General features: G+C 41.6%; 1 protein-coding gene across 34 annotated transcripts in view; it reads right to left on the bottom strand.

Annotated features, from left to right (window-relative positions):
• Window positions 1-12422, bottom strand: part of adgrl2a (adhesion G protein-coupled receptor L2a) — a 99386-nt gene that overhangs the window by 19947 nt on the left and 67017 nt on the right. For 28 of the 34 annotated variants that reach the window (XM_075485473.1, XM_075485466.1, XM_075485465.1 and 25 more), the window contains exons 6-10: window positions 4266-4562; window positions 3541-3644; window positions 2788-2973; window positions 2201-2239; window positions 181-364 (exon numbers count right to left, since the gene is read on the bottom strand). In XM_075485473.1, coding sequence (XP_075341588.1) covers window positions 181-364; window positions 2201-2239; window positions 2788-2973; window positions 3541-3644; window positions 4266-4562 — 810 coding nt within the window. Of the gene's footprint in view, window positions 1-172; window positions 365-2200; window positions 2240-2787; window positions 2974-3540; window positions 3645-4265; window positions 4563-12422 lie in introns of those variants that run through there. The other 6 variants (XM_075485468.1, XM_075485498.1, XM_075485500.1 and 3 more) reach the window with 2 other exon arrangements.

Here is a 12422-nt window from a genome sequence, read left to right on the forward strand (position 1 = left end):
TCTCTGTTCCCTCGGGGCACAAACACTTCTTATGAAAACAATGTCCTTTTTTTATGAGGCGGCCTCGTTTTCCTTTCACAGAGGTGACTCTTCCACTGCGGTGAAAATAAGCAAATTAACGTAGCTTGCATTGATCATGAAGGCTTGACATTTGCTCACCTATATCTCTGCTTTACTTACTTATATTATCTGCAGGAACTTTGACAATGGCAGGTTCTATCAGGTTGTCGGCGAGGACAAAGGCCCCTTCCTCCAGAGTGTCCAGTAACATGGTGGCAGTGTGAGTTTGCTCAGTGCTGTTCATGTCCTGCCAGGACTTCAGGGCCTCTGGCCGCAGAAGGTTGTCAACCGTGTCCACGATGGCCTATATCAAACCAGACAACACAGACAAACAAACATGAAAGCAAAGATATCTGAGTAACTGAGAGAGAAAAAAAAAGAGGAAGAATAACAATAATTACAATAATAATGATAAGTTGTTTGTGAGCATACAGAAAGCAGGAACATGCACACACAGAAAAGGCTAAATGAAAAGCTGCGCTGAAGCGTCACATCTGGAAGAATCAAAATAAAGACGAACATTTACTTTTTAAAATGTGTACAAGACGGGAACATTTAATAACAGACATTTACTAAATCACAAAGACATCATTTTTGAAAAACTGCATTGACCATGAAGGAGGAACTGCTGAGAGAGATGAACAGGCACATTACTAATGGTGAGGATTCAGTTTCTTTCTCAAGGACATTGCACCAAGGCAAACTTTGGGTCGCAGTGTATTGAGCCTATCAGGTCTGTCTGATAAAAGAATATTAGGGGTTGGCCTGATGAAAGTACCAAAGGCTGCTCTCAATTAAAATTTTCTAATTGCAAAGCTCAGTGTACAACTACGATCAGCCATTAAGTCACTCTGAGAAAGGCTATAAAAAGGAGAAATGTGAGCGATATGTCAGTGTTTAATCTCTATCCTGGTTGCAAACAGTTACCCACCATAAAACACCTTAAAGCTCAAGAAAGACAGAAGATAAATTGGGACTGGGGTCCAGACAATACAGGCTAATTTCAGGAAATAATAAAATCCGTGTGTCTAATCAGGTAATCAATAATGGGGAGGTCTGGTGGATGAGTGGGGGACAGCCAATGTGATGTTGTGTCAAGTATAGCAGATGTCAGATAATGCTGACTCAACAATCACTGTCTTGCATACCCGCATGCTGTCATTAGTCCGATTAAAAGTGATTTATATTGACGCAACCTGTCTGACAGTGTCGCCATCTCTGAATTCCAATTTACATGTTGTGACATTAGAAACTAAACGAATGATGTGACATAAGAGGGGGTGGGATGTTTTTTCAATTTTTTTTCAATTTTCCTGCTGTAAAGCCGGGTCGTTTAGCTAATTAACTTGATCCATTTTTAATGCCCTCCCAAAGGAGAGATTTTTATTGAGGGGACCGTATTGGAGACGGGTGGAGGACATTGATGCCTGTAATGCTAGATGGATATATGAGGCCAAATTATTGACGTGCGATTCTTAGCCCTCGATAACATTTCAGAAAAAAGGGGAAAAAAGTTTGACATGCAGTAACTCCAGAGCTTTGCACCCTTACAAATATATATATTTTTAAAAAGACCTAAAACCTTAAATTACATGCAGTGAAAGGTCAGCTGATGGCCCCTGACAAAAACGAGGTTTGAATGAATTAGATCTGAACAAGTGACAACTGTTCTTAGCTCCTGCAGAAAAGCAAAAAACATTACCACAAAGCAGCGAATCCTTCATTTAATGAATAATGAGAGGGATGTAAAAACAGGATGTTTCCTTGAATTGTGGTGTTTTGCATCCAGGCGTGCACTCTTGAATAAACAACATAAACATAAAATAGAGAATGCAGAATGAATGACAAAACACATCATAGCTGTCAGTTCTTAAAGAGGAGAACAACACAGAGACACATCCAACGAAAAAGAAGCCACCACACTAATTAGAGATTACTTCTCTTTGTCTTAGAGAGCACTTTGAGTAAAACTATGTCTGTGTGTCAAGCGGATACTCAGAAAAGCAGGAAGCACTGGGAGGAGGGAGTACATGACAGTGCATAAGAAACATGCTGCTGGACTTGGGCTGGGGCACATACAGTAGTGCAGGAATAGAGGGGACAGCAGCAAGCAGAGTGGGCAGAAGCATTGCTTCAGTACCTTCATGTATGCCCTGCATGTCCTTTCTCGCTTTTGAAGCTTTTTTTAACAGAAAAGAGGAACAGATAAAAAAAAAACGGAGAAAGGTCAATTGCACACGTTCAAGAGTTTATGGAGAAAAAGAGCATCTGGATGTACAAACGATCTAATAAATGACCAGAGCAGCCACTCCCCATTGCCTTGTGCCACTGACCTGTTTATGTAAAAGCGCTGTGGATAGTATTAGTGAGTATTAGTGTTTTCTTTTCATAAATGCCTGACACATCACATATAATCAGCACAGCCATATTGTGGTCATTAAAATTAATGTAGAAACACTGCTGTGAAATATCGATATCGTCTACATGTCAAGAGCCACAAACATTCTAATCGCTTCTTTGGTCATTGAAATCATTAGCTTGCTTTTCTTTTTACGAATCATTCCCTGAACTTGACCGGCTAAACTAATAAAGGATAACTCCCTTGTCAGTTAAGCTTCAAAGCCCTGTAAACTCTGACTGTGGCGTAATTCCGCAAGAGGCAATCAATGAAAAGATTGATTTAATATTTTCCTTAACACAGCACAGCATTTTGGTGGATGTGATTACCTTATTGAAGGTCCTTCCTGCAGAATCCTTCTCGCTGGGTTTGAGCTCTTGCAGCTGAGCATCCAGGATGTCCACCAGCTGTTCCATCAGGCGTACCGAGGAGCTGACGTCCCCGGCAAATATAGGGCCTTTGGTGTGCTTGGCTAACTCGTTGGCCAAGTTAGCCGCATTTTCACCACTGCGGATCTGCAGGAGAAGAGAGTGAATAATGTTGACAGTAATCGAAGAAGACAGACTCGGAGGGTTCTTATCAGCTTTGTTTCCAATGCTGAATCACACTTGAATGAGCCCTTGAAATGTGTGTGTTAAAAGCAGGGATGATGCTGGTGGGGTACTTTGGTGTGTGGATCATGTGTTAGAAAGAAAAAAAAAAAAGGAAGGGGAAAAAAAACTGAAACGAAGAGTATGTTTTATAGAAGTTGCAAAACTTTGGAATTTCTCATATCAGGAGCAAATATGATCACTTCCATTAGGTTTGTTCATACTGATCAAGTTGTAATATAATTTTATGAACTGTATACCACAGTATTTTCATATTAATAAATGTTGCTTTTGTTGCACCTCTTTTTATTTGCTTTTTATGTTTTCTAATGACGCACGACAAAAATGCTTTTTTCACCAATGAATCTGACCCAGATTTGTTGCCTTCTTTTTAGAAGTGATCAAATCAATTCAGAATTCAAAGAAACTTTCCCTTTCTGTGTTTACACATTCCACTTAGCAGGTGAACAGAAATGCAGAGCTCATACGAACCTTCTGGGCCACCTGGTTGACCCAGTGGGAGGTACAGTTGCTGAGATCAGGGCCCTTTGGGTGCCAGTCCCCGGTGGAAAGAACACATAAATAAGAGGCTGTGCCTGGCAGGGTAAATAAGAAAAAAAAGTCATTTATAGGACAACAAAGGAAAAGGAAAGAGATCACAGGAAGAAAGTGTACAAATGCAACACGGTCATATAAATTCCTAATTTATGAAAAGGCCAAAGGTTGTGTACTTAGAAATATCAGCCAACACAAATATTATTTTGTTTTCTTTTGATACTCTAGGGGGAACATTGTGGGCAGGGACATTTTTTAATCCAGTAAACTCCAAACACCACTCACCTGTTTATTCATCTACTTTTTGGTACAAACAAATGTTTTTTGGAAGTATTTGCAACACCTTGCGGCTGCTTTTGCTACAAAGTGGCAACGATTTCTTTTTTCTCTCCTAATCAGCTCCATGTCTGATGAAGTCTGAGCACGATTTCACACACAATCAAAAGAGGAATGCACGTCTCCATGCAAGCTCAGGAGAAACAACCCAACACCATAATAAATTATTGTCCTTGTTTCCCTGACACTAGTGCTCTTTGCAGAATAAAAATATCCCGGTATATCAACCAGAGCAAACAAATTTAGGAATTCTCTCTTGAGATACTTTCAGCCATACTGAACACAGCAAGACACAAAGCCCTGTGGTGAGAGGTGGACCTGTTTACCTCGTGTTCCTTTGGGACAAGGTCGTTCCACAAGCATGCCCCTCTGGGTCTGAGGCCACGTTATGTCTCTTTTCTCAGTGGCCTTGCAGAAGCGCTCAGGTAAAGGGAAGGACTCCAGGGGAGGAGGAGAAGTGGTCTGTGGAATTACAGGAGGCGGCCTGGGTGCTCCCCTGCTGCCCTCCTTGAGCCCTGTTGTGGTGGTAGTGTTGGCCACACCCCAGTGTGCTGTGGTTGTCGTAGTGGTGGTTGTAGTTCTCTGAGGCTGAATGGATGCGGTGACTTCCGACAGCGGTGGTGCTGTGTAGAAAGAGAGGGTAAAGAGGGATTATGATTGGTTGCAGTACTAACATCTCATGCGCAGCAAGGGGAGAAAACATGATCACTGCCATGATTTATGGAATATGCTTCGCACTGGGGCATATTTATTCAACTTATGAAAGTATGATGCAGCTCTGTCAATAAAAACAAAAAAAACAAATGATATTTTGCCATATGTGTTTTTTTTACGGTGAGGTCAGCTCATGAGAGTGGCGTTCTTGGGTGTGCGTAATTTGGATGCCTCCTGAAAATACTTGCACAGGGTTTGAAAGCTTGACCCACTGGTGGCTAGATGTCCAGTTTTTTTCTCATGTTCAACGCTTATACATCTCTGTCCTGTCATGTAAATTGCTGGTAAGTGCTTTGTGCAACAAGCATATTTGCTTTCCCTTCAACTGTAGTTTATCCAGGGCACTCAGTCTGAAGCGAACAAGATGATAATTACAGTAACATCCTCATGTCTGGCAATCAGTCTTGCCTGGGAGACTTTGTGGCAAGGCTGATTAAATTTCACTGGAGCAACAAAGACCTGTATGTATAGCCATGGTGCCAGACATTCATTTTGCAGTTGTTTCTCTCACCAACTCATTCTCTGATAAAGCAGGTGTGCCGTAACTCATGCAATGCCCTAGGCAAAAACAATATGTCTCAGTGTCGGGAAAGGAGAAAATAGCACTCTCCTTACATTTAACATGAGCCACTAAGGAAAAAAAACTATGAGGACATTTTTCATGAGATACACTAGAGGAGTGTGAGGAACACTGTAATTACATCTCAAGAAAGTCAAACATGACCGAGTTTTCGATAAACACAAACTTTTTCATACAAATTCGCTCCACACCAACAAATGCAAAAATAACCTTACCCCACCCGAAAAACATCTTGATGAGGGAATTTAAAGGGATAAGATACATCAATCTGAGGAGCTCTGATTGGAATGCGATGTGCATACTGAATCTAATCGCATTTGAGTACTCTGATTTCCTCCATTAGGCTGCCTGTAGAGCATGCAGAGAATGTGAAGAGGTGCTGTTACACTGCTTGAGTTGAGCACAGCGGTTCTCAGTAGTACAACCAGTGGTGGAAACAGACGAGAGAGAGCGACAGAAAGAGGATGAAGGAGGGTAGGGGGTTCAGAGGCAGATGCAGGACAAAGGGAACCGAGTGGGAAGGAGGTGGAAAGTACAGGCACACAGAAGATAATGACAGGAAAATTCAGAAACAATGGGGCCAAGCTCAAAAGCGAGAGGACAGTTTCTGTCATCTGGTGGCTTGAAGGAGAGGCAGCCAGACTGCAGGCAACAACACCTCCATATCTGTTGCCTCCATTGGATAATCGGTCTGGCTGATAACAAACCAAAACCATCCCCAACACACACACATCCACAACTGCTCACCCCAGGCCCCATGGTGTGGATGAAAGGCTTCAGCACAGTTGAGCTGAAGGGAAATCGCCTTTGAGGCTAGCTGCTACCTGTGGCGAATTAGGCTCTATTGACCAGAGGAGATGACTCTGTGTGCTCCCTCCTGTTGGGGGCTAGAGAACTACATACACACACACAAACACAAGCAGGTGACATGACGGTGTACACAGCTGACTGGCTGTTTTGACACTGAGCTGAAGGCAGATTTGGCTGGCTGGCTTCACCTCAGCCTCCCCTGCTCTTGTCCCTCCTCCCCTACCTGCATCCTTTTACTCAACACAGTGAAATTCTCAGCTGCACAGCCTGTCACAGCGGTTAAGAGACAACCTGTGCTTAGTGTCTTTTCATCACTAACATTTAGGTGGCTAGAGGAGAAATGGCTGTCTCCGTCCTGCATCAATACGCTTTCGTCGCTCTAAACTGTTTTAAGAAGACTAACAGAGGTGAAAGCAAAAGTCACCAGAAAAATTCATTATAAACAAAATTTGAATTTACACAGTCTCGTGGCAATGTGTGTGTGTCAACATAGCCTGTAAATCATTATTATTGTTCCTTTTTTTAAACATGCGAGTCAGAGTTGCTTGGCAAATGTCCAAAGGATTCCCAAGAAACTGTGGGGCCCTTTAAAGGTTTCTCATTACCAAAGTATGAAAGATAAGACCTCAGTCTCTTTAAGGTGATAGTTTTGAACCTGGACAGAAATAAAAATGAAAATGAATGACTGTTCGGCAGCATTACTTAAGATAAAGGGCTCACAACTACAGACAATAAATCAAAGATACATCTACTTTAATCCAAGCACATTCCTTCAGCATGTCAACTAACAACTGGATCTTGTCCACACCCTCATTCAGCAGGGCTGCTTGTCATGGCTTGCTGAGATGAGTTGAGTTGAAAAGTCCAGGTAAAACACGTACAATCAAATGCCTTTAAAGGTTTTTATTTGATTTATTTATCTACTTCTTTATGCCCCTGCGATCAGCGGTAAAACTTGAAAGATAATTAATGTCAGGCTCAGTTATTATGAGGCTAAAACGAATGGGTTTGGTTCTCCTGGAGGCTACTGTTATAGAGGAAATGCCCCATCATGAAATGGATGGCTTTGGGGAAGTAGTGTGTGGGTACGTGTGACTAAAAACTGCCCTGGCATTGCTAAAATTGGTTGGTCTGGATCCACACTGCCACTGAATACAGCTGTACATCAGAGAGCTTCATTAATGAGGAATATTATGAGGAGAACACATTATATAATAGGTCTAAAATAATCCTGTTGAGGTTTTCATATCATGTTTATGATGCAAAGTAATCCTCTTTCCTGTGTGAAAAAGAGGCTAATGTGAATGTAGGCTATAGTTCCCAGTGAGATTTGTGCGTAAACAATGCCACCTTTCTGACCACTGCTCTTCTTGTGTGCTCGGCATGTCAACCAGTAATCCTGCTAGCAACCCAATAATCGCATTACTTTTACGCCGTAGCTGAGTTTAATTCAAACCAACGAAAGTGGGAAGGCTTAAAATGGACACTCCTCTCAGGTAGACATATAAGTGGTTAAGTTTATAAGTAGATGTTGGTAGGAGTGAGTATTGATCTGTTGAAAGAGTTGCAGCTGCCTTTACTTTTTCTGATTCATAAAAGGAACCAAACATTGTTTTCTGCTGTTGCGACACACGTCTGACAGCGCTGATTTCCTTCCCTGTATAATATTTCTTTGATTATGACAGAAGAAGCAAGTTCCTCGTTTGGGTTATGCAGCAAAAAACCAGGACAGGATCCTTGATTATTACATCTTTGCTACACTCTGCCCAAGGGGAAGCTTCAATTAGCTGTCACAAAGTCTGAGCGCATGGACTGATATTCTCAAAAGCACTGCCAATCGACAAGACAGACTTATTCATAACCGCTTTGTGTGATTCAACACTCGCACATTATTGTTATTACTCCAGGAGCTATAGGTCTGGGATCCATAACAGGCACTAAGAAGGGCATCAAGAAGAGAAGGCCGGATTGTCGAGTGTTGTCTCAGTGTATGTATACATGTACAAGAACTCAGGAAACACAGACACACATGGAGCCTCCAGGAGACTTTACCACAAATGAGTATTCATGTCAGTGAGACAAATGGAAACTGAAATAGTGTGTGTTTGTTATATTGTGTCTAATGGCTTTACGTTCGGTAAACACTGCAAGGTTGTTCATCAGGGTAATGTTTCACACTCATTATCAGGTGCTGTTTATCTTGTGATGGAGAGGAGGAAATGGTAAGAGAACACACATTGGGGATTTGTTTCAGATAATTTGCCTCATAAAAAGTGAAAAGAATCATTCAAACTCCCTCACGCCATCTTCTATCCCCTACTCTGTCGTGGAATAATCCCATGATGACGTGAGGCAAGGCTTCTAAGGAGATTTTCCTTTTTGTTCACATCTCTGTGGAAGAATTACTTCGTGCTAAGGTACTTCGTGCTTTTTTTTAAATTATACACTGAAATGTGGCCCCTTAGTGGTAATCGCATCCCAATGGAGGAGGAATAGCAAAAGTTAACGAGCCAGTGGAGCCTCAGACAATTCAAGGTCTGTTTCTGCCTTCAAGAGGTATTTGGCCAATGCCAGATGACTGAGACTGTAGTGAAGAGAAAATAAATGAGTTACCAATCTACTTTCAAGTCATTCGACACAGAGCATAGGTTAATGGAAATAAGGTGTGGAACTGATGAAAAAAAGTGTAAATAATTCTCTCTGCTAATGCCGCTGAAATATCTGTTTTGCATATTTCACATATCTCACTTAGGCCTTTCTGTATGCAGCCTTGCATCTAGGCTTATAAGGAAATAGAGCTGTTCGTGAGTATGAAACAGTGTGATGATTTCTAACACGTTTGTGATACATTTCGATATCTACCAATATTAACAATAACACACAAAGGAAATTGGATTACACATCTTTCACTCTACGCTGCATTTGTAGCTGTGGAAGGAAACACAGCATGTGATTGCTTGTGTATCAGCAGTAAATATGAAGAAAGCTGAGTGAAAATTCATATAATTTCCCATGAGTCATGTCCTTGTGAAGTGTGTTCAGTACACATCATGTCTCAGGGAACAAAACCTAATAGCTGGATTATGTTATTTACCGCTGTCTCCAATATTTCTCACCCCCAGTACAAAGGCATCGATTCATATGGACAGAGGCAGCTACTGCTCTCCACTCACACCCACACAACCACAGACATACGTATAAACACATGTACACATTCGTATAACAACTCCACTCAAAAAACGACACCGAAGTACAGGAAACAGATACCAGACTACTGTTTTCTTTTTTTTTCCTTGGCAAGTTTCTGCTCTTTACGTGCTTCAAATTTCAAGCGTTAACTCTGAGTGTGCCAAGAGGACCGAAATGTTATGCTATGCACGCAGAGGATGGTCACACACACTTTGGCACAGACGCACATCTGTGAGGCTGCTAATGCATATGGCATGCGTGCACTTATGAACGTAGCTGTGTCACACAAAAACTTGCACAGACCCACATATGCACGGATTAGAGAAACACAGACTCCCTGAGACACAATAATCAGGCTGTGAGAAATAAATCTCCTCAAAGGCGTGTGTCAGGCAGTGATGGGGGACCATTGTGATGTCTAAGTAATAATTCTCTTAATACGCCTTGTTTCACAGTCTGACTGTAATCAAACAAGAGACTGTGGATCCCCCTGGCTATAGGACTCAGTATAACCATAATCACCCTTCCCCCTTCCTCCTCTCTGTCTTTCTTATGTAAAACAACTCTTTTGTGATGTTATAAATCATAACCCCAGGTTTACTGTTCTCCATATGCTTGAACAATCAGTGGACATCATACGGGCTGTGGACAGCACTTTAACTTCAGTGGTTGGACATTCCCGCAGAAGTGAAAACTAGCAGCTTGGGTATTACGAGAACACATTATGTTGTGGTGTGTTTGGGGACACAAGGTGAAATGGGCTTCTTTATCTGGTACTAGCAACTGGCTGTAACATCTTATACTGGAGAGACAGCAGAAATTGGGATCAGATTTCAGCGAAAAGCAGTGACTTCATGTGTTGAAAGCCTTTAATGGGATCAGACACTGGATAGTTACGTTTTTATACCTTGATGTCATCTAAGAAACACTGTGAACAAGACTGTAAATCCTTATTGTGGACCCCCCCCCCTTTTTTTTATCAGCCCAGAACTGAACGGTGGAATCATCATTGGGGACAGAATAAAAGTATATCTTTAAAAAAGCTACATGGAATGAATAGAATAGAATCGCAGAGCAGTCCGATACCCCAGGGTGTCCTATCGGTAAAATGTCCTCCCAACTCACATGCAACACAGTTCAGTACATCAATGACCTGGGCGGACATTCTGAGATTTTTGTGGGCACCTTTGAGTGCCACAGTAGATAGTAAAGTCAATGAATCAATCTGCCCTAAGAAGGGATTGGCATTTTAAGTGTTTTTTTTTTTTTAGGTCGACTAATCAAGTCAATTAAAGTTGATTAGTCGTGACATCATCATTAAAGTAACATTAATCACCAAAGCAGTTATTTGTTCCTGGCGTTTGATGTCACACGAGCGTTTCGTTACAACAAAACCAGTCCTTTTTTGGTTGTTGCTGTTTTTGATGTCCTTCCGTCTGCTCTTTTTGCTCCTGGAGCTAAACATTTTTGTGACGCTTTAATAAGCGAGTCCGTGTTGCGCTGGTAAAAACCGTGGGAAGCTAGCTTCATAATGTGCATTCGACTTTCTTGTTCAGTTGAGTGACATACTGCCATGCACTGTTTAGTTTTATTGCCATTTCCGACATCTGCTCCAATCTGTTGCTTCTGCTATAGGTGCAAACTCTGGCAGGAACAGCGCCGTAAACATTAGTTCCGCATCTCCGCGTAGTGAAACACAAGTCTCCTCCTGCTGACTTTAAAAAAAAAAAAAAAAAAAATTGTTGATTATGTGCACCGTTCAGACCAATCGATTAGTCGTGCACATCCCTATTCCTAACCATGCCGCCAATGGGCCTGACATGATTTCAGCTCAGTTTAAGAGATTTTTTGCATACATTCTGAAGCATTGCTGCACATTGTACAGTAAGATTCTGGGTTTGGTGTGGTCAAGGCTCGCTTGGCGTGTGTAGCCAGACAAAATTAGTGTGATCCTGATGGTAGGGGATCAGGTAAATAAGTAAAAACCTGCACTCAGACACCTGAAGCAATTGCACAAGATGTCTGAGTCAATTCAGCTATGCAGTCACAACTAAGTGGACATAGATTTCATGAAAAAGGCTGTGTGGGAGAAAAAAAAACTCCCTGTTAGGCAGGAAACTGTGCCAGTACTTGAAATATTATTTCTGAATGTCATAAGTAAGCTTCATGTGCGTGATGGGCATCTTTTTCCTATTGTGTGTTTACAGTTTCCCAAGAGGCAGAACTCAGGATTTACTTAAATCTAGTCATTTACTGTGCGCTTCTCCCAAAACGCATTATTTGAGCAGCCTGGCCTTAGCCTTAGTCTACACTCAGGAGAAAAAGTCAAACAGATGCTTAAATGTGGTGACATACTCGAACAAAAACGCAAATATCAGGATGGGGGGCCTCAGCTCGTGGACTATCGAGGCGGAGGAGTCCTAAGACGAAAACACTGGTGTCACAGTCATGAAAGAGAGAAGTAATAAGATGGAACCTGTCACAGAAAAAAAATCATAGCCTCGAGAATAAGACAAGAGGACAGGAAAACAAAAACAAAAAGGGTGATTTTCCACACCGATAACCTCTCCTTTCACACTGCTGTGTCCACTTGGGATGCTGACAGGAGGCAGGGGAGAGGGAGGATTGTTGTTCAGGCAACAAAACAAACAGGCCATTCTTTACACATCCTGATCCCTGCCCTGTACCACTGGTGTGCATGTTAAAGAAGGAAGTCTGACATTTCACCTGCGCACATCAAATAGCTAGGAAAGCTTAATGTTGATTTTGACTTTATAACAGAAGTTAAAGTCATCCCCCATTGGTGTTTGGAGTAATGCTTTGAATGTCTATGTTTGAGATTTTGACTGTTAACAAAAAATAAATAAATATATACAAATATATATATATATATACACGCATAAGAGATGAATATACAGAGGCAGATGCCGTCACCCTGAAGTTAGCAGAATTCTGATATGAATCCTTTCGGTTTGTCATTTTTCACTGTCGCCATATCTTTCTTTTGAAGCCAGATGTGACACATGAGCTGTCGAGCTGACTGAGAGAGTGATGCACCTCTGATACAGAAATTACCTGTGGATCAAAGATTGCACTTCATTGTCTGCTGTTACTCTAATAAGACAAGAATTTGCTAAATAAACGTCATAAACACCAGTACTATGAAATGATTACGAACACCTTTGCCATA

Source organism: Odontesthes bonariensis, chromosome 15 (assembly GCF_027942865.1).
Source record: "Odontesthes bonariensis isolate fOdoBon6 chromosome 15, fOdoBon6.hap1, whole genome shotgun sequence".
NCBI lineage: Eukaryota > Metazoa > Chordata > Actinopteri > Atheriniformes > Atherinopsidae > Odontesthes > Odontesthes bonariensis.